The sequence below is a fragment of the Scyliorhinus torazame genome, chromosome 10 (genome assembly GCF_047496885.1).
Source record: "Scyliorhinus torazame isolate Kashiwa2021f chromosome 10, sScyTor2.1, whole genome shotgun sequence".
NCBI lineage: Eukaryota > Metazoa > Chordata > Chondrichthyes > Carcharhiniformes > Scyliorhinidae > Scyliorhinus > Scyliorhinus torazame.
Window position 1 is genome coordinate 43,345,619 of NC_092716.1, and position 22,224 is coordinate 43,367,842.

Sequence of the window (22,224 nt, forward strand, 5' to 3'; positions counted from 1 at the left end):
GGCGCGATGCCCGACTGATTTGCGCCGTTTTTGGCGCTGGTCGGCGGACATCGTGCCGATACCGGAGAATTTCACCCATGAAGTCTAAAGTTCTGTTCCTTTTTCACAAACACACATTTATTTCATTCCAACAGCCTTTGCTCAAAACTCTAACCATCCATCACCTGACAGAGGCCACCTGAAGCCCCTTTACAGATCAGTGTCAATTAATGGATACTTAACATAAATGAGACAACTAATTGCAATGTCTCTTCACCCATTACTTAACAGTCTTCCCTTCCTTGGAGAAAAAAATAATTAGGTGAAAACAAAATTTCAAGAAACTCAAAAACACACATGATTTCCCCCCTTTTTTTTTTGTTTGGACGAGAGAAAAAAAAAGTCACAGAAACAAGTGCCCTTCATTAACAATATCCAAAAGTTTCTGTGAACTCACCCCTCTTTTCGTAAAACAGTCTGACAGTTGATAGCTCCTGTCGACCCATTTAATTTTTGTTATTTCCCCTCTGTCCTCTCTGCTTCAAACTTGTGATGTCTAACCGTAATCTCTTTTCATTGACTCTTTTTGCAGAGTGCACATTTTCCCCACAGGGATTTATTGTCAATGCGACAGTCAATAGGTATATTACCCAAATCCCCTAATCCCAAAATTTTCTGTCAATCTCATACTTATATAAAAGGCCATATCCACCGCCTCTACAAGGCTTAACATCTCAGCAGCCAAAATGCTTTTTACCACTCTCCTTATTTTCTTTGTTTCCCACATAAGCGGGCAACATTTACCATTGTTCCCCAAAAGGAAAATTATAAAACCTCCTGCGCTTGAAACCCCATCACATAAATTTGGGTAGGATGCATCCCTATAAACTATGAGTTTCAAGTGCTTAAGGTCACCTAAAACCGGGAACTTCAAAACACACTCCTGCATTTTTAGTTTGGCCTACGCTTTATTTGCTCTTATTATGTCTTCCACTTTGGGATCATTCATTTTTGTACTCAACTCTAAGACATCAAAACTCACGTCCGGTCTAGTCTGTCTACCTAACCAGTTCAGTTGCCCAATTAAACTTCGCAGTTGCTCTTTTTCTATCTTTGAAATCATTGCGTCTTTTTGTGAAACTTGGCCACGACTAATTGCTATTGGGGTGATGCTTTCCAAATAAGATTGCTGACGTAAAGTTGCCCCCAACGTAGTCTGTCCAATTTCCAGTCAATATATTTAAATGCACCGGAAGCCCGACTTCCAACCCTGAATTCTTTCCTCAAACCAGAGATTACAATAGCTTCAAAATCACTAGTCCCACCCGACAAAAAATCATCGACATGCATCATAAAAATGCCAGAAAGATTTCCTTTATAGTGCCAGTAAAACATTGCAGGATCTGCTTTCAACTGGCAACAGCCTAACTTTAACAAAACTGACCTTACCAAAAAATACCAGACTCTAGATGCATCATTTAATCCATATACACATTTGTTCAACTTCCAGAGTACCCCTTCTGTGTTAGCTGCTTCTTTAGGACGGAGAAAAATGTCTCTCTGGAGCTGATGCCCTGGCAAAAAGGCAGCTTTTATATCTATAGATTTGCATTCCCATGCCTTTGTGGCTAATAGATCTTTAAAATAACCTTTCCTGCTGTAGGTGAATCTACCCTTAAATCCTGATCTTCTAAGTTTTCTTCAAATCCCTTTGCCACAAGCCTGGCCTTTGCCTTATAAGTTCCACCTGGAAGAACCGTTTCCGTGCAAATCCATCTGTGGGATAGAGCTCTTTGTCCCCTATCCGGTACTTCCGTGTATACCCCAAATTCACTCCAACTATGTAATTGTTGCTGTTTAGCTTCTTTAATAACTTTTTCATCTAATTTATTTGAAGCCACCAAATTCTCACTTGCATATGGGCTTCTACTCCTATTAGTATTCGTAGTCTTACTCATGTTTCGAGATCTTGACAAACTACGTCCCCTCTCCCGCCTGGTATCTCGTTCTGTACTGCTACTGCTTGATCTTTCTCTTCTGCTGTGGGATGTCCTTTCAATAGTTTGACGTTTTCCTGCAGACCTGTTCACTATCCGATGTACTATCTGAACTGGCACTGCGTTTCTGTGCCCTCCATTTTTGAACTTCGTTTTCCCAATCCATTGTCTTGACTCCTTCCCCTGAATGCTGTACATTCAACCAATGTTTATACTTTCCAGTGGCCTTCCCTGCTCTACTAATAACAGTTGCATCCTTCCATTGACTAGACCCTTCAGGCACGTATGTCACTTTTGTACCAACTTTTGGCAGTTGCCCTTTCGGAAAAATGGCCTGTTCTAATTCATCATAAGTGTTGTGTTCCTCCACAGAAACCCTGTCTATATCAGTTAATTGGTCCTCATAGTTCTGTAACACATGCGTACCAGATGACTCTGGTTCCTCGTCATGTCTGTCTGCTCTGTCTAAATTTGAAAATTTGTAATCTGTACCCATTATCCTTGATGAATGTACCCTAACAGTTTGATTACCATGTTGCAAAATAATTGTTTTGCCATCTATGCCTATGATCTTCCCTGGGCCTTTCCATTCATTAGAACTGTCTCTCTTATAGTATACCATGCCTCCTTGCTGAAAAACGGCATCTGATGGCCGTATGTTATTTCTTAAAGCTCTGCGAATTCTTTCAGAGACTTCTGCTTCCATAAAAGCTTTTCTACTGCTATGTAATGCATTTAAATGTTCAGCAAAACCAGAGCTAATTGTAGTCACCTCCCAAGCTGGAGGCTGGTCATCCAAAATGGACGGAATTTTAGGATTTCTACCAAACACTAATTGACAAGGACTATAGCCCCCAACCATCTGCAATGAATTATTTGCATGTACCGCCCATGCTAAAGCTGAATTTAGCCTGCAATTTGGTTGATCTGCCAAAATTTTACAAAGCATGTCATCGATGACAGCATGATTTCTTTCACAGACACCATTACTAAATGGGCTTTCTGCAGCCGTATTCATAACTCTGATATTCATGTTTTCACATATATCCCTAAACTCATCATTAGCAAATTCTCCCCCATTGTCCGTAAGGAATTTTGCAGGTGGACCCATTCCTGTCCCTATCCATTTTTCCACGATTTGATCCAGAATTACTCTCTTTTCTTCGTACAATCGTTAATTGACTAAATCTGGTTGCTAAATCTACAAAATAAATATATTATTTGCTTTATCCCAGATCTTAAGGTCCATGGCCACAATGTCGTTAAAATCCCTGGCCAAAGGTAGGGTTACTATCGGTCGTGCTGGTGTCCTTCTGCACTTCCTACAAACGTCACAGCGGTCACTAACCTGTTCTATCAGTTTAGTATAGTCGTCATCCCTTACCCCTGCATCCTTTAATACATTTTTCAGCCTCCGAGGAGACGGATGGGCAAATTGCCTATGCAGTTTTAATACCACAAGCTTTTTATCAGCTAAAGTCCCATTTTCAACTGCCATTAACACATCCTTAACCACTCTACTTGAAATATTATTTGTAAGTAATGGAGTACAATAGTGTCCCGACTGTGTAAATTGTAAGTCCACTGTCTTTCCAAAAACTGTTGCCTTATCCTGTTCGATATCCAGTTTCAGGTGTGCTTTCTTCATCGATGGTCTGCTCAGGAGCAAAGGTATCTCACTTGATACAACATCCGTGCTAATTAAATGATTCACTCCGGCAATATTGCAAGGGTTCACCACTCTTTTCAGCGACTTCAGCGTATTATCAGCCCCAAACTTGAAACTTGTGGAACTTTTAAATTCTTTAACCTTGTTATGACTTTCAGCATTCAAGGAGTCCAGGAAACATTTTAACCAGTCAATTCCACACACAGTAGATGTGCAGCCACTGTCCAAAACAGCACAGTTGAAGGATTCTGCAACCAACACCCTCATTACCGGCGTAAAACTGCTTGTCAATAAGACAATGCCTTCTTTCTGGTCACTAACTTTTTCCTCTTCTGACTCTTCCTTGTCATGTGTCGCTTCAAACACTATCATAACGATTTGGACAGTTGAAAGCATAATGGTATTGAGAGTCACATCAAAAACATGGATTTATCATGCTCTGTGCATTTCTGGGGTTCATCTTCCTATTGTAGGTTCTAACTGGGTTTCTGTCTTCACAATTTCCTTGTCTCGATCTCCTTCTATAGTCTTGAGCCCTGTTCGTAGCCATACGATTTCACCATCCTGTTAGTGTATCTTCCATATTCTGCCTTATTGCAGGCTGACCTATTTGGGTCATCAGAGCCATCGGAATCAAATGTTTCCCCAGAAACTTTTGTCACCTGTTCGAATAAGGTATCCTTATCAGTAAGCTGAACTCCTGTCAAAACCAGGAGCCTATCCATGTAGCTCACTCTAGCACAGTCAAGCAATTTAAAGGCCAACACAGACTGGAAATTCCAGATCGTGTCTGCAGCCTTTTATTTAGTCTGCCAAATTCCATTATATAGTCTTCCATGGAGATATCCTCCATTTTCCAGAACTTATCAAAATCCGACCATGCTTCATACGCACTTAACAAGTCATCTTTCTCATAAATCTTATCCATATAATGTAAGAAAGTCGCCAGACCTTCTTCCAAGTCTAACTCTTACAATTCCAGCTCAGAAAGTACTTTGTTTCGGATTTTACTGCCATATGGTAGAGAAAGAGCCAATGCCATACCTTGTTTTCTCTTTCCCAAAGCAGTTACCTTAGTCCACATAACTACTGCACTTCTCCATTGGTCGTACAATTCCCTTTCAGAAAATAAGAGAGGATAGTCATATCCAGCCATCTTTATCCTCGGTTCAGCCATATATCCCTTTTTTTTTCTTTTCTCACTCACTCCTTGGTTTGATCTGGAAAAGTTGTATCTTTCAACCTTTCACATTTACACAGCAACCATCCTCTGCTACCAATTGTTAGACGTTTTAGTTGCTGTGATAAGAAGAGTCTAAAGTTCTGTTCCTTTTTCACAAACACACATTTATTTAATTTCAGCTGCCTTTGCACAAAACTCTAACCATCCATCACCTGACAGAGGCCACCTGAAGCCCATTTACATATCAGTGTCAATTAATGGATACTTAACATAAATGAGACAACTAATTGCAATGTCTCTTAACCCATTACTTAACAATAGAAACTGTGCGGCACTGACAAGTTGGGCTAAAGGGCCTGTTTTCATGCTGTAAACCTCTATTACTCTAAATACATTGTAGTAGTAAAATATCCCAGCCAGCAGAAGTTACTACAATATTTTCAGCTTACACAAAGGGTGGGCAAGCTTATGTCTTCCCATGGTAGGTCCAAGTGATGGTACCTCAGAGGTCACGTATAAAGTTTAAATCCACTTTCCCATCAACAGGGGCTGGTTTAGCTCACTGGGCTAAATCGCTGGCTTTTAAAGCAGACCATGGCAGGCCAGCAGCACGGTTCAATTCCCGTACCAGCCTCCCCGAACAGGCGCCGGAATGTGGCGACTAGGGGCTTTTCACAGTAACTTCATTGAAGCCGACTCGTGACAATAAGTGATTTTCATTTCATTTTATTTTCAACATGCATTGATATCAAATTGTTGGTATTTGCAGATCTAGGTTTGCAGATTCTGGATTTCATCAAACAAGGCAACGGTGCAAAATTAGAAATGTGCTTCCCCAACCTCCAGGCTAGAAAATCTAAACAGTACAAACTATTGAATAAGAGTTGGAAGCATAAATAGGACTAAACTCACCAGGTTTTGAGGGTTGCATAGCCAAGTCTTAGAGGCTGCATACAGCCCCATGGTTAAATCCACCTGGCATGCCTGGAGAGAAACTGAGTACTACAACAACTAGCAGAGTACAGACCTGTACATTTAGCAGTTAATATTTGGACTAAATTGCTCATTTTCTCAGTCCCAATTTTCTGCCCTTTAATCACCTCTTAATGCAGAGCCCAGAGATGCGGGCAGTTCTAATCCTGGGCAGCAGAGAGCATTTTCACCAGGTAGTATCGTTGCTAGTGGGAGATTTAAGGTGACTGAGGACAGAGAAATTGCTTTGAAATAGGCCACGCTAGATTTCTATTTAAAGATACTTCGCCAAAATCCTCTCTCCCACTCATTGAGCAATAGACTAATTACACAAGCATGCTTACAATACACACAATTACGTTCAGCATAAGCCCATTGAAGTGCGCAATCTTTAGATAAGTGATCCACACAACAGGACCTCACCCCCATTCCCCTTGCCATTATAACACACTGTTAAATGAAGATGGTAAATTAGGACATTTAAAGGAACAGAAGGAAATAAGGTTGTCATTTATTTTAATTATACATTTTGCATTTTTGGGCTAACCGTTATGATTGGAACGTAATCTTAAGAGAATCTTTGGTGTATTTTTATACAAGTCTGGCCTTTATATATGTCTGGCATTATGACCGTAATTTCTTCACCTTAAAGATTTCTTTAATTTTCCTCTGCTTTTCTGAAGCAGATAATAAGAAAATGCATATCTAATCAGAGCAGAAGAATAATTTCCAATATTACAGTGAAACTTGCTGAACAGAAACACTTTCCAAGAGTTCTGCACAACAAGGTGCTCCTTAAAGACGATGGGATCTGTTAAGCATCACCCACAGTACAACATTAATTTCACCCATGGTGTACCCTAAAACCTACTTGGAATTCATTGTCCTTAACAAATCATTTTTACCTTAATGCTAGGTTTGCGTTGAAAGCATGTTTCAAGTAAATACAAGGCACTTAATACAAGTAGGCATGCCAAGGAGATCAGGCAGTAGCAGGACAAATCTGCTTGTCAATAAGACATGGAAAGAACTTCGGGTGACGGCGGGCGGGAGGTGGCCGCACAATGGAGGGCTTCCGGTCGGCAACGGCATTTTCGGGGCTTTAAGCCAGGTCCCAGGGTCCGCGGAGGCGGCAGAAGAAGGGAGAAGGCCCGGAGGAGGCACAGTGAAGACACAGGAGGAAATAAGGAACAAAGAAAAATGTTGAGGGTGAGCAAGAAAACGGCCGGAAAAAAACCAGCCGGAGGTCCGTCAGGGAGTGGAAAGGTCACCGCGGGGTCACCAGGAAAAATGGAGGCTGGAGCACCAGGGAAGGCCACACTGCTTACGGCTGAAGAAATAACTAAGGTGATGGCTGCGGAATTTGAAAAGCAGTTGGCGCAGATTGCGAAATGCATGGAGACGGTGAGGAAGGAGATGAGGGAGGTTTTGAGTGTGCTGGTGGAGGAGGCGGTTTCCCCAGTGAGGATGGAGGTGGCGAGCGCAGTGGCGGAGGTGCGAGAGCAAGGGGAGGCGCTGAAGGAAGTGGAGGAGACGTTATTGCAGCACGGTGATCAACTTGCCTCGATGGGGAAAGAGATGCGGAAGGTGGATACTAACAAGGATCTGCGAGGAAAAATGGAAGACCTGGAAAACAGATCCAGGCGACAGAATATGAGGATTGTGGGGCTACCCGAAGGAGTTAAAGGACCAAAGCCGACTGAGCACTTTGCCGCGATGCTGGCAAAATTATTGGGGGAGGGGGAGGATCCCTCCCGATATGAACTGGATCGGGCTCATCGGTCGTGGAGGTCTATACCAAAGGCGAGTGAGCCACCAAGGGCAGTGACTCTGTGCTTCCGTAGGTACAGGGTGAAGGAGAAGGTCCTGAGCTGGGCCAAGCAGAAGCGGGTGGTGCAGTAGGCTGGAGCTGGTATACGTGTATACCAGGACTTTACGGTGAAGCTGGCAAGGAGGCGGGCTGCCTTCAACCGGGTGAAGAGGGCACTGTACATTAGCAAGGTGCGGTGTGGCATTGTATATCCAGCGAAGCTGAGGGCGACTTACAAGCTCAGGGAGTTTTATTTTGGAACGGCGGAAGAGTTTGCGAAAGCAGAAGGACTGTGGCAGAACTGACAAATTGAGGAATGGCCATGTGCCGATGTAACCTCATGACTGTATTTTCTTCTTTTTTTGTATCACTGCGTGCGGGTGTAGAGATTAAAGGAGCCAATGTGGTATATATTTGGACAAGGTAAGGGACGGGACTTTCACTCGAAATGAGTTCTTTGGGGTGTAGGTGGATATGCGGGGTTTGTGTGCTAAAAGGGGATCTTTGGGCTTTCCTAGGGCCGGGCAAGTGGGAAAGGGACCCGGGTGGGGGCCTCCACGCTGGCCGGTTTAAGCCGGCCAGTGAACGGGAGTGAGGTGGGGGGAGGGGCTGCGGCCATCGGAGCCTGGCAGAACAGGGTCCGAGTGGTCTAGCCAGGGTGGAAAGTTGGGGGGGAAGGAACCGAGGTTGGGAGGAGGAGTTTTACAAGAGGCAGTGGACAGGAGGAGCTGGAGACCTGCGGTGGGGGGTGGGGGGGGGGTTGGAGAGCTGTGTAAGATTAAGGGTGACTACGGGTAATCCCGGATTCCTTTTTGCCATTTGTTTATGTAAACATGCGGGTTGAGGTTTGGGGGTTGGTGGGTAGATGGGATCGTTGTTATTATGGGGACTGACATATCTTGCTGATTATTGTTTATTGTTGATGGATGTAAATGTGGGAGAAAATGTGAAAAAGGAGAATACATTTAAAAAAAAAAAAATAAGACATGGAAAGAAAACAAACTGATCATATCCTGCTAAACCACAAAATGGCTTCTACAGGTGACATGACTCAAGATTGGTCATCTGTTCTGGGAGCTAACAACAAAAATTACAAGAACAAAACCTTTTGGAATCTTACACCCCACTGTAAGGCCATATTATAATCACAAAACTAGATGACAAATAGATTAACTGAATCCCCCAGCTGGGACAAAATAACAAAAACAGAGACATTGAAATTTGTTATAGGTGAAGAAGTGTTAACAGCTACAATTTCACTGCTAAAGGAAATAATGGATTTTGGCCAGAAGCACAGAAACTGCTTGCGAGGCTGCAATTAACTCAGTAATGGGCCATGTCACATGACCATAAGCTTCTTGCCGTTTGGATATTTTAATATTGCACTTCTGGCCTCTCAGCTCAGGCTGCTGCTTTAACACCAATCTGGAAGAACACCGCCAGTTCCTGGCTGACCAAGCAGCCAGCCCACCACCTCTCAACTCCTCGAAGCCCGTTTGGTTTTAAAAGTCTCCGATTATTGCCTGCTAAGTGGTCTAAGCATAAAAAGTCCTTCGTGCTACATCAATATGGGCAGCATTGTGGATAGCACAATTGCTTCACAGCTCCAGGGTCCCAGGTTCGATTCCGGCTTGGGTCACTGTCTGTGTGGAGTCTGCACGTTCTCCCCGTGTGTGCGTGGGTTTCCTCCGGGTGCTCCGGTTTCCTCCCACAGTCCAAAGATGTGCAGGTTAGGTGGATTGGCCATGATAAATTGCCCTTAGTGTCCAGAATTCCCCTTAGTGTTGAGTGGGGTTACTGGGTTATGGGGATAGGGTGGAGGTGTGGACCTTGGGTGGGGTGCTCTTTCCAAGAGCCGCTTCAGACTCGATGGGCCGAACGGCCACCTTCTGCACTGTAAATTCTATGACATAACATTCTTTTCAACGATGTGAGCAACTCAGCTGGAAAGAACTCTGCTTTGAAGGAAAAGCCCACTTGAATTTGACTTCTTGGACGTGAACTAATATTCATTTCTGTTGTTGCCCGTAATTATAAATCTTCCGCTCGTCTATCTATTTTCCCCATACTGTATTGCGAAAACTCCCCACCTCTGGGATTGAATCAGAATCCAAATAAACTAACCTTCTGCGTTAATCATAACCTGAGTTTGCTGCACGTCATTTTTAAATGGGACCACACAGAGGCTTAAAGGAAAAACACCACAATCTAATTCAAAAATTATTCAAAAACACCTCTGCTTGCGGACGGAAGGGTAGAGGATAAAGTAATACAGTTTTTATCTCTCTCCTGTCCAGAACACCACCATGCCATCATCCAAAATGAAAGGCCCACGATTCCATTTAATAAGGAGAGGAATGGAACATTAGATTGTTCAAAGGTAACATAGGTGCAATGGATTGAATGGCCTCCTGCAGTGCTGCAAAATCTACTGATTCGCTAATATCTGCAGGCCTGGTACACCTACCTGTCAATGACTGCAGTGTATTGGCTCTGCAGCCTCCGCATCAGCTGCTTGCATATCTGCTCCATCTGCTGCAAGGATGCTGGCACCCAACCTGCACCATAGGGACAGCACTGTCAGTGGCAGGCAAGATTACCAGCACACTCAAATCTTTTGCTTGCACCTTCATCCAATCTAACACACGGATTATCAGCAGTTTCAGCCAATACGCTGCCTGCAGAAGAATGGAACAAGTGACTGTTGCTTGGTCAGAATAAAGTGCCATTCTTTTCCTCCACAACTGACTAGCACCAGGGGATCTGCACAGGTGCCAATGTCACTATGTTTATGAAAGTACTGGTAGGTGTTGAGAGGGGGTTGGGGGTGTTGATAGGAGCTTACCCTGACAACACCTCAATGTGTACCACTCTCTTCTCCATCAATTCCCAGTTCATGTGAGGAACTGCTCACAGCATGGAGCCTGACCAACGTGCTGTAATGGTATGTTCTGAGGAGTGTGCCCTGGGTGGCTCTCCTCAGGCCCACCCTACACAGCAGCACATCCATTCTGCCACACACCAAACAGAGGGCGAGCCCTCAGTGCATTGTTCCATCACTTTGCAGCAAATTCCATTTCCTGCCTCCATATATATCATTAATTATTCCCTGCATCAATTCAGCTTTCATTAAAGTATTACTGATTTTCTGTCCTGCCACATCCATTTTAAATTCTTGAAAGGGAGTCAAATCTGACTTCCATAAAGGTCTCATGAAGTCAAACTGTGAGCAAACTCATGTAAAGCACACCATAGCTCCAGTGAGCCATATTGTAGCCATGTCTAATTTCTACTTTCCAGCACATATTAGAAGCAGGAACCATGCGACGTGAGATCACCCAACTTGTCAGCATCAAGGATTTGAATCTGGGGTCTCCCTCTCCAATATGGGCAATTGCCATATCTCATGATGTGCTGATCATTAACCATAAGGGAGCTAAAGCTATACACATGCAACATTACCATTCCATATTGTCAAACACTCCCTAGAAAGGTAGATAGGTCTTAAAATGACTTACCACACCTCGTGCTAGGTAATAATTTACAAAATCCTTCCAAGTGATTTCCCTGCCAGGATCTCGGTAATAGAAATACATGAATCCAGATAAAAGTCCAGCTATCCCCACAGCCAAATATCGAAATTCCTTATCATCCCATGGAAGGTCTCCCTAGAGTAAAAAGAATGTAAAAGACGTCACATAAAAATATTTACTAAACAACCATTCAATGCCTCTGAATTATTAGTCATAGAAACTACTGACAATCAAATTATTGCAAGATTTCTTGGCAAGTTAACTTTCTACAGGTTGTACAGGTTGAGCACCCCTTATTCAAAATGCTTGGAATGATAGTGTCGCGAATTCTGGAATTTTGGAATACCTGTATAGGTATAGTTGTGAAACGCCACATAGCTAGTGGATCTCGGGTGAACACCATGTTTTTTTTAACCAGAAACATGATTTAGGCGTTTGAAAAAGTGCAGATTTCAGAGCTTTTTGAATTTTGAATAAGGGGTGGTCAACCTGTAATATAAAGTTTCCTCCAGTTGTGAAAAATTGAACTAAATTGTTTAAACTATGAGATGGAAAATAAAGATTAAAATCCTAGTTAAATATCAGATTAGTGAGACTGGCAAGCTTATTCAACAAATTTTACTGTATGGAATGTGTTCGTGCTCAGAGAATCAACCGTCATGTGTTAGTGGTGTGATGAAACTGGCCTCATTTGATGGTTCAAAAAAAAAGGAACTACTGCTTTTCCAGTACTCATTTATTCAAAACACTAGAAATTCATACTCAAAAAATTAAGTTTGAAGTTAAAAACATCGGAGTCACATTAATAATGAAACTATACGATTGATAACTAAAGCAATTCTTTAATTTAGAAACATTAAACAATAATAATAAACCCTTCACTATTAACTTGGTTTTCTATGTATATAGATCTTGTTAGTAGATTTCATCTCTATATTGAGAGTTACTGTTGGTATCTGTTTTAATAATAGCGATGGATAGAAATTGTTTTTATATTTCACAAACATTATTAAAGGTACAGTACTGGCTGCACCCATTTAGCTGTGTCTATTAGTGAACAACAGGTGAACTAACTTTTCCAAAAACAAACCTTCTGCAACCGGCTCCACCAGGAAGGTTCCTCTTTCTTCCCACCTTTTTTACCACTGCCTCTTGCTCCACCTCCAGTACCGCCTCCAGACATCTTGGGATTTTCTGCAGACGAAGGTTGCACAATATTGAGAGACCATTTGATCTTTTACCTCAACGAATCCATCTTTATTTTTATTCATTCATGCAATACAGGTATCACTGGTAACCCACCACTTATTGGCTATCCCCAATTGCCCATGAGAAGATCTTGGTAAGCTACCTTCTTTAACCACTGCAATCCATGTGGTAAAGGTTCTTCCATGACACTGTAAGGTAAGGAGTACCAGAATTGTGCCATAATGATGATGAATGATGATGAAGAAACAGCGGTATATTCGCAAGCCATGGATGCGAGTGCCTTGAGGGGGAACCTGCAGGTGGTGATGTTCCCATGTACCTGGTGCCCATGTTCTGCTAGATGAAAAAGGCTGCAGGCTACCTGCACAAAACCAGTGGTGGTGGTGGTGGTGGCGGCGGTGGTGGTGGTGTCATTACAAATATCAGTCATGGAACAGTACGGGTATTAAAGACACTGAAACATTTAACCAGGAAATACGTTTTCAGAATCAAAACTCGGGATTACTTTACCTTTAATGTCACTAGCTTTTGGTCCTGCTGCTTGTTTATTTTGGGGGAAATACTTCTCAAATCCTGAAACAAGAAATAATTAAACTAAAACTCCTCTCCTCATTCGCTATGTTAACACTACCCAATGATACAATTCCTATTACTAATTTAAAAGTCCTAGTTAAGTGAATTAAAATAAATGGTATCCTGGAGAAAAAGTCCATGTAAGTGTAGTGGCGCAGGTATTAATGGATGTCACATCAGTCCAATCTGGCCCAATGTTGGTGCCATTGCTGCATTTAACACTACACACCTAGTCTAAAGGAAATAAACTTGGCCAATTTCTTCTGGTTGCTGAAGCATGTACCATACATAATATTTTAATAAAATTAATAAAATGTCCTTCTTTGAAGTGAGAAAAATCTTTGTGATGTTGAAAGTGCATTGTGGAAAGCATCAGCTAATGAACATTCAACATGCTCAAATGCCATTCTAACTGATGTCCATTTAAGCATTTGGAGATTGATCAAAATCTCTCAGAGAGGCATCAGCAATCTGCCAGAACTGTATTGTTGCACTGTGTTTTACAGTAGATACTCCACATACCATACTACATTATTAGACTTCTAAGCTGCTACGTTGACTCTGGAAATGATTAAACAAATTGCATCGATAACAAAAAAAATCATTGTAAATCACTAGTTTGGCTATAAAGAAATATGGATTCATTTACACTTGCCTTTTGGTTCTTTCGAAGTGAGCAATCTAAAATTCAGCATATTTTCTTGATATCCTGAACCTCTGTCAATACATGGTCTGATATACTGGATTCAGAAAAAAATAACAATTAAACTCAGCCTGAGGGATCCCTCACGATCAGCATCAAAATACAGTTGTTTTCTAACAGGATTAATAAAGAGCCCTGCACCAAGGCTTGTTAAAACAAAATTTTAAACCATCTTTAGTTTAAAAATGGTGTTTCCTTCAACCGTGTAAAACCATTTTCCATCAATCATCTTTCAGCAAACTGTACTTCAATTATAATCCTTCACTAAAATCTGAGGCACAAGAAAAAAAGATCATAGTGGCGTATAATGCAATCTATGCTTCTAGTATTCCTGGTTTACAATATTAAAAACGACACTCAAAAGCCTTTATTCAAATACAGATTAAATAATTTACAGCAAAATCCACAGCATCTTGTAACTAACAAGTTTTAGTTTCATGGGCTGGTTTACAGAAGTTTGTGTCAAAAGTCGATTGGGTCTCAAAAATAAAGAACGAATTTGCAATTATATAAGAACCTATCATTATCACTGGTATCCCATAATAACGTTGAGCTAAAAATATTGTTGTAATGTGGGAAAAATGGCAGCCAATTTGTGAAATGAAAATTCCCATCATCAGCAAAGAGATGATGACGAGATTGTGATGTTCATTGAGGGATGATCATTAGCCAGGTCACTGATGAGAACTACCCTGCTCTTCTTTCAAATGCTGACATGCGAAAGCAGATGTAGTCTTGATTTAATGTCTCTTGCAAAGAAACACCCCACAGTAACACACAAGTGTCAACTTAGATTATTTTTTAAAACATTAATTCATGGGCTTCACTGACTAGACCAGCATTTATTACCCATCCCTAATTGCCCCCGAGAAGGTGGCACTGAGCTGCCTTCTTGAACCGCTGCAGTGCATGTAGTGTCGGTACACCCACAGTGCTGCTAGGAAAGGAGATCCAGGATTTTGACCCAGCGATACGGAAGGAAAGCGATATATTTCCAAGTCTGGATGGTGAGTGACTTGGTGGAAAACCTGCAGGTGGTAGTATTCCCATGTACCTACTGCCCTTGTCCTTAAGTGCTTAAGTCTCTTGGGTGGGACTTGAACCAATAATCTTTTGATTCAGGAGATGACTTTTTAAAAAATTAAGCTTCTTGATTTGAGTCTCTAAATGGAGAAATATGTGCGAATTCTTTTGAAATAATTACACAATTTCCCAAACTATTAAGAATTAAGCACTCCCATTTTCACAGTAAAACCAGTGTCTAACAGGCAAGTTTACGATAATGTTTGTTAATTCTGAAACTTTCACGATCTCTGCTCAAGCCCTCTCCAGCTCATCTTGCCCAGAAGAACCATCTTCAGCTCCTTTAATCCCATACGCACCAAACTGTTGATCACCCAACTTCCCTTCCTTGCTCACACATTAGCAGATATTGCTAATAGCTCGCTCTCCAAAGGCACTGTTCCCCTACCATTCAAATCTTTGTCACCAGTCCCCTCCTTAAAATGGCTCCACTGACCTAACAATCTACCGCATAAAGTTCTTGGACATCTCGTCATCTCCCAAATCTGTGTCCACTGTTCCTACAACTGCATTATTGAACACTTCAATCAGGTTTCCACCTCTGCCACAACAGAGACAGTCCTTAAAGTCACAAATGACATCCTGTTTGAATATGACCATGGTAAACTATCCCCCCTCATCCTTCTTGACCTGGTTGCAGACTTTAACATGGTTGACACACCATACGTTCATGGTCCTCCTTCAATACCTCCTCTCTGATATCCAGCTGCCTTGACTGCACTCGTCTGGTTCTATTATCCATCCAATCATAGCCAGAGAATCATCTTCAATGGTTTCTCTGACTGTTCCCGCACCACTGCCTCTGCATTCCCCAATGAACTATGCTTGGTCCCTTCCTATTAAACATCTAATGTACTCTCCCTCTACATCATCTGAAAACAGCAGTTCTGCTTCTCTCACCTCTCTCGACTCTTCCACTGCTTCTGATTTGTCATTTGCCTGAGATTCAGTATTCCATGAGCAGAGATTGTACACAATTAAATATTGGCGAGAAGAAAGCCACTGTATTCATTCCCCATCACAAACCGTTTGTTCCCTAACAACTGACTGAGACTACACCAGACTGTTCACAACCTTGTGTTCCATTTGATGCTGAGCTTCCAACTCCCTATTCTCTCATCACTAAGACCACCAACCTCTTGCTCTATAATAATGCCTTTCTGTCACTGCATCAGCTATGCCTTTGTTAACTGAGATTGTTCAAATGTTCTGTTGCATGGCCTTGCATCGCACACCAATCAACTTCATCCAAAACCCTAGGGCCCATGCATTAACTGTCAAAAAGCCGTGTTCAGCTATTATCCCTGTATTTGCTTCCAGGCCTCGACTTTAAAGCTATCTTCTTCATTTCCAAATTACACCATGGCCTCGCCTTCTCCCACCTCTATAACTTTCTTCTGTCCCACAAACTTCAAAGACATCAACAATTCCACTCCGCTAGTTCTGACCTTGATTTTAATTGCTCCACTAATGGCAGCCATGCCTTCAGCTACCAACACCTCAATCTTTCCACTTCTCCCTTAAAACCCACCTCTTTGACCAAGGTTTTGGGCACTTGCCCTCTTATTTCCCTAACAGAGCGACCGACAACCGTTCCACATTTTAAGGGGCTGCCTCATATTTTGAATGTGTATCCCACATCCCTCAAGGACCACCTGCGTGAGACTGAGTCTTAGTTGAGTGATGTGAGCGGGACTGCAAGGTCTGAGAGTCGGCCAATTCGGATGGCCCAAGTTCGGTGGTGGCACCTTAAAGATGTGTGTTACTCGATTATAAAATCGTTTAAAACTCCTCATAACTTTCCACTCCTTTAAAGCACCCCCCTCCCCCGCCGGCCAAATTGGGCACCAGCACTGCCCGCACGCCCCCACCCAGGTCTCTAGGTATTGCCATGTATTATATCAGAGGGAGTTGGTCCACCCAGCTCCCTTCCGTGGCTCCATGTCATACGGTCAGTTCTATAATTCCTCTGATGGAGCACCTTCGGGACACAGATTCACCCACCGACACCCTCCAGGGTCTCAGCCCCCCCGTCTCACCCGGCAGCAGCCCCGCTGTCCCGGCCACAGTCCCCGGGCCCAGACGAAGAGTCGCCGGCAGCCGCTGAGCTGCAGCCTGAAGGCGAGCGCCATGGCCCCGGCCCGGCCTGCCGCAGTTCAATGTCAGGCCGGCCTTGGGGGGCCCTCCTCCGCTCACACTCTTCCACCAGCTCCAAAATCAAACCGATCGAGCCAGACGTGAGCGGACAAACTGCCCGTTCCTTATCTTCCCTCCTGAAAAGCTGATATTTTGAGCATTTACAGAAGCAGAGTGACAACTGCAACCAGGAAAAAGATCCCCCCCGGTCCTGCAACTAATGCGCTCCGGGTGGAACGCCGCCCCGCCGGCCGCTGTGTTCCACCACTGAGGTTCCGGCGACAACTGGACAGTCAGGGCTGGGCTGCAGCCCATGTGGGAGGTCAGATTTTGGATCAGATTTTTCTCTCTCCAAAAAAACACTTTTGCATACAAAACCCAACAAACTGTGGTTACTGAAAATCGGAAATAATAACAGAAAATGCTGAAATACTTTGCATGTCTGGGGGTAGCACCTGTGGAGAGACCAACATAGTTAACAGGTCGATTACCACAATGTATCTGTTTTAGGAACGTTGTAGGATTAAATATTGACCCAGATACTGGGAAAACTCCCTATAACTCTTCTTTGACCTACAGGCACCTGAACAGACACATAGACAGGGGTTTGGTTTAACAATTTACCCAGAAGGTCTAACATCATCAAAAATAGCTACTTTTCATACTACACTTCACCAAAGTGCTTCATGTACATGATGTTACTTTCTGAAGTGGTATGCAGGAAAATATTAATATAATCTTGGTGAAATCCTGAATTTGAAGGATATTGAAGATACCGTGCCATTGCTGTGCTGGGAGAATATTTGCAGTTAGCAAGATAACTGTCCTAGTTTTATGTTTATATTATATGACATAAATGTTTAGGTAACTGGAATACAGTGAACTAATGCATCAATACCATGTATGTCAAAAAGCAAAGGATAGGGATTCAACTGCATGATCTTCCATAGAGTGCCTGGTTTTCTAAATGCCAATAGCTCTGCTATGTGGGGATTCCCATTCTTCAGAGGATGAAGAAAACATCCAAGAATGCCTGAAACCTTGGTCAAGGAGGTGGGAGAAATGAAAAGAGCGAGGAAGGAAATTCCAAAGCTTGGGGTCTTGGCAGCTGAGGTCATGGCTGCCATTGGTGGAGCAATTAAAGTCAAGATTGAGCAAGAGGCCAGAAATAGTGAAGTGGAACTGCAGATATCTTTGAAGTTTGTGGGACTGGAGAAAGTTACATCGGTGTGAGAAGGTGAGGCCATGATGGAATTTGAAAACAAAGATAATATGTCAAGCCTTCGCTGGCCTTGGAGCCATGTGGGTAAAGAAACACAGGGATAATAGATGAACAAGACTTTTTGGCATGGGTTTTGGATGAGTCACAGGGGAAATACAAGTTCATAGAGTGGGACTGGGAGCCGACTCAAGAGGAGCAGCGGCCTTAAAGTGGGGCAAGGTGAGTAATTCCACTGATCAGTCTTTAAAGTAACAACTGATCGGGGCAGCACGGTGGCACAGTAGTTAGCACTGCTGCCTTTTGGCGCCGAGGACTGCTGTCTTTTGATCCGAGTCCTGGGCCACTGTCTATGTGGAATTTTCACATTCTCCCCATGTCTGCGTGGGTTTCACCCCCACAACCCAAAGTTGTGCAGGATAGGTGGATTGGCCACACTAAATTGCTCCTTAATAGGAGAAAAAGAAAATTTGGCACTTTAAATTAAAAAAAAAATTAATGTTAACAAAGTAACAATTGATCTTTAGTTTAGATTAAGTTGCATTTAAAGTATAAGTAGTAAGGTGAGGTCCCTAGCGTGTTTAATATTCTTCAAACTAGAGGAAGTAAAAATAAAGGGAGTAATTTAAGAATAAATTATGGCAGGGTAATTCAGCCACGTGAATGCTCCCCTTGTGAAGTCTTCTAATCTTCTAGTGTGCAGGGTGATCACGTGTTTCCAGCTGCAGCTACTCAAAATCCGCGTTTTGAATTTGGCATAGCTGGAGTCACTTTCGCAAGGCTCAGACTTTGTGGATAGCATATACAGTAAAGAGTGCACAGGCAGAAAGGGAATGGGTGACCGCCAGACAGCGTAAAAGCACTAGGCAAGTAGTGCAGGGGTCCCCTTGGTCCATCTCCCTCTCTAACAGTTTGGATACTGTTTGGGGAGGTAGTTTCTCAGGGGAATACAGTGAAAGCCAAGTCCATGGCACCACGAGTGGCTCAGTTGCACAGTGGGGGAGCAAAAGAGTGAGAGAGTCATTGAACACCTGCAGGACATTCTGAAGGGGGCAAGTGAACAGCCAGAGGTCGGTGCCCACGTTGGTAGCAAGGAGGTAGGTATAAAGAGGGACGAGATCCTGAAGCAGAATATAGAGAGCTAGAAAATAAATTAAAAAGGACTTCAAAAGGTAGTCATCTCAAGATTATTCCCAGTGTCAGGAATATCAGAAATAGGAGAATAGAATGCTTGGCTGGAGAGATGTCGATTCCTTAAGCATTGGGACCGATTCTGGGGAAATGGGCACTGTACACGCTGGATGTGGTTGCACCCGGCAGGACTAGGGCCAATATCCTCTCTGGGATATTTGCTAATGCTGTTGGGAATGTGTAAACTAGAGTGGGAGGGGGATGGGTACAGGCTATCCTAGATTTTGTATTATGCAATGAAAAGGGGTTAATTAATAATCTTGTTGTGCGGGGTCCTTTAGAGAAGAATGACCATAGCATGATAGAAAAAAATGAAGTACTCCAATCCAAAACTAGGGTCCTAAATCTAAACAAAGGAAACTATGAAGGTATGAGAGGGGAGTTGGCTGTGATAGATTGGGTAACTTAATTGGAAGGCATGATGGTGAATAAACAATGGCTAATCTTTAAGGAACTAATGCATGCATTGAAACAATGATACATTACTTTCTGACATTCCTTTCTGGCACAACAGGCAAAGTGGCCCAACCATGATTAACAAAGTAAATTAAGGCTAGCGTTAGATCCAAAGAGGAGTCATAGAAAGTTGCTAGAAAAAGTAGCAAGTCTGAGGATTGGGAATAGATTAGAATTCAGCAAAGGTGGACCAAAATATTGAATAATAGAGGAAAGATAGAGTATCATAGAGTCATCATAGAATTTACAGTGCAGAAGGAGGCCATTCGGCCCATCGAGTCTGCACCGGCTCTTGGAAAGAGCACCCTACCCAAGGTCGACACCTCCACCCTATCTCCATAACCCAGTAACCCCACCCAACACCAAGGGCAATTTTGGACACGAAGGGCAATTTAGCATGGCCAATCCACCTAACCTGCACAGCTTTGGACTGTGGGAGGAAACCAGAGCACCCGGAGGAAACCCACGCACACACGGGGAGAATTTGCAGACTCCGCACAGACAGCAACCCAAGCCAGGAATCGAACCTGGGACCCTGGAGCTGTGAAGCAATTGTGCTATCCACAATGCTACCATCCTGCCATCCAGTGCTGGAGTACGAGAGTAAACTTGCAAGAAACATGAAAGCAGACTGGACTGTTAAAGCTTCTTATATGTATGTAAAAAGAAAAAGATTAGTAAGGTCCCTTATAGTCCAAAACGGAAAATTGATGATGGAAAACAAGGAAATGGCAGAGCAAATAAACAACTACTTTAATTCTATCTTCCCAGAAATGCTCAGGAAGTAAGGGTATTGTGAGAAGGAGGAATTGAAGGAAATTAGTATTAGTAAAAAAAGTGCTGGAGAAATTAATGGGACTGAAAGCCAATAAATCCCCAGGGCCTGATAATCTACATTCCAGGGCAGTAGAGGAGGTAACCATCTAAATAGTGGATGCATTGGTCTTCAACTTCCAAATTGATTGGAACAGTCCCGGTAGATTGGAGGGTATGTAACCCCACTATTTTAAAAAAAGTGGGAAGGGGAAAACAGGGAATTATAGATTGGTTGGCAGAATTAGTAGAAGGGAAAATGCTGGAATCTATTATAAAGAATGTGATAACATGGCACATCAGTAGGAAAGACAGCATTATTTAAAATAGTGATAGATTGGGAAATGTTTTTTATTTTTAAAGCATTTTTTATTAAGATTTTAACAATTTATTTATAACAACACAAAAAGCAGACCCCACCCCAGACAAAAATAGTACCAAGAAAAAGAAACCCTCCCACACCTCAACCCACCCCCTCCCACCCATACACTCTCTGCCCCCACACTCTGCACCCCCACACTCCCTAGCAGTCAACTCTTTAAAATACCGAATGAAGGGTCGCCACCTTTTGTAGAACTCCTCGATCGCCCCTCTCAAGGTGAATTTAACTTTTTCAAGGTATAGGAATTCCATTATGTCCCCTAAACACACTTGAGGCACAGGGCGGAGAAGTTGACCTCTACCCCAATGGAACCCGCCCGCGAACAAACAGCGAGGCGAAGGCTAAAGCATCCCCCCCCCTTCCCGGCCACCTCTGATCTGCCACCACCCTCTCCATCTGAAATCACACTCTCTTGTTGTTCAGTATACCACGGCCAACATATCCACAGGAATTGGTGCAGCCCCACCCGGCAAGCTTACTCCCGCCATCTTTCCTCCGACAGAACTCCATACCGTGGTCAACTCTTCCAACAGACTAGCGCTCACTCCTTTTCTCCCAATATTCTTTCTTTGGGTTTTTGACATCCTTGAGTGCCCATGACTTTTTTAGAGCAAGTTTACCCCCCAAAAGTTGGGTGAAAAGGGCCAAAAACCGAGCACCCTAGCAGGAGTCTCCCAACATGCGACCTCCACCTGCATGTCACCAGTGAAAGTCATAGATTGGGAAATGTTGACATACAAAGAAACCTGGGTGTCCTTGTACATCAGTCAATGAAGGCAAGCAGGCAGGTGCAGTTAGGAAGACAAGTTGTATGTTTGCCTTCATTGCAAGAGGAGCAGGGATGTCTTACTGCAGTGATACAGGGACTTGGTGAGACCATGCTTGGGAGTATTGTGTGCAGTTTTGGTCATCTTACCTAAAAATATATACTAGCCTTAGAGGGAATGCAACAAAGGTTCACCAGACCAGTTTCTGAGATAAGATTGTCATATGGGTAGAGACTGGGTCAACTGCATCTATATTCACTGGAGTTCAGAAGAATGAGGGGAGATTTCAGTGAAACGTATACATTTCTGGCAGGGCTGGACAGACTGAATGCAAGGGTATTGCTTCCCCTGGCTGAAGTGGGTCCAGAACACGGGGTCACAGTCTCAGGATAAGGGGTAGGCCATATAGGACAGAGATGAGGAGAAATTCCTTCACTGGGAGGTTGGTGAACTGTGGAATTTTCTATCACAGAAGGCTGTGGAGGCAAGTTACTGAATATATTTAAGAAGAAAAAATAGATTTCTAGACTCTAAAGACATAAAGGGGTA

The 22,224-nt window shown here is 43.0% G+C and overlaps 1 protein-coding gene across 1 annotated transcript in view; it reads right to left on the reverse strand.

Moving 5' to 3' along the window:
- LOC140430516 (mitochondrial inner membrane m-AAA protease component AFG3L2-like) overlaps positions 1-17,085 on the reverse strand; it is a 60,756-nt gene extending 43,671 nt beyond the window's left edge. Inside the window, 5 exon segments of the mRNA XM_072518034.1 lie at positions 11,129-11,278; positions 12,234-12,337; positions 12,863-12,925; positions 13,581-13,665; positions 16,751-17,085. Coding sequence (XP_072374135.1) covers positions 11,129-11,278; positions 12,234-12,337; positions 12,863-12,925; positions 13,581-13,665; positions 16,751-16,843 — 495 coding nt within the window. The 5' untranslated portion in view covers positions 16,844-17,085.
- Between the last annotated feature and the right edge of the window lie 5,139 nt (positions 17,086-22,224).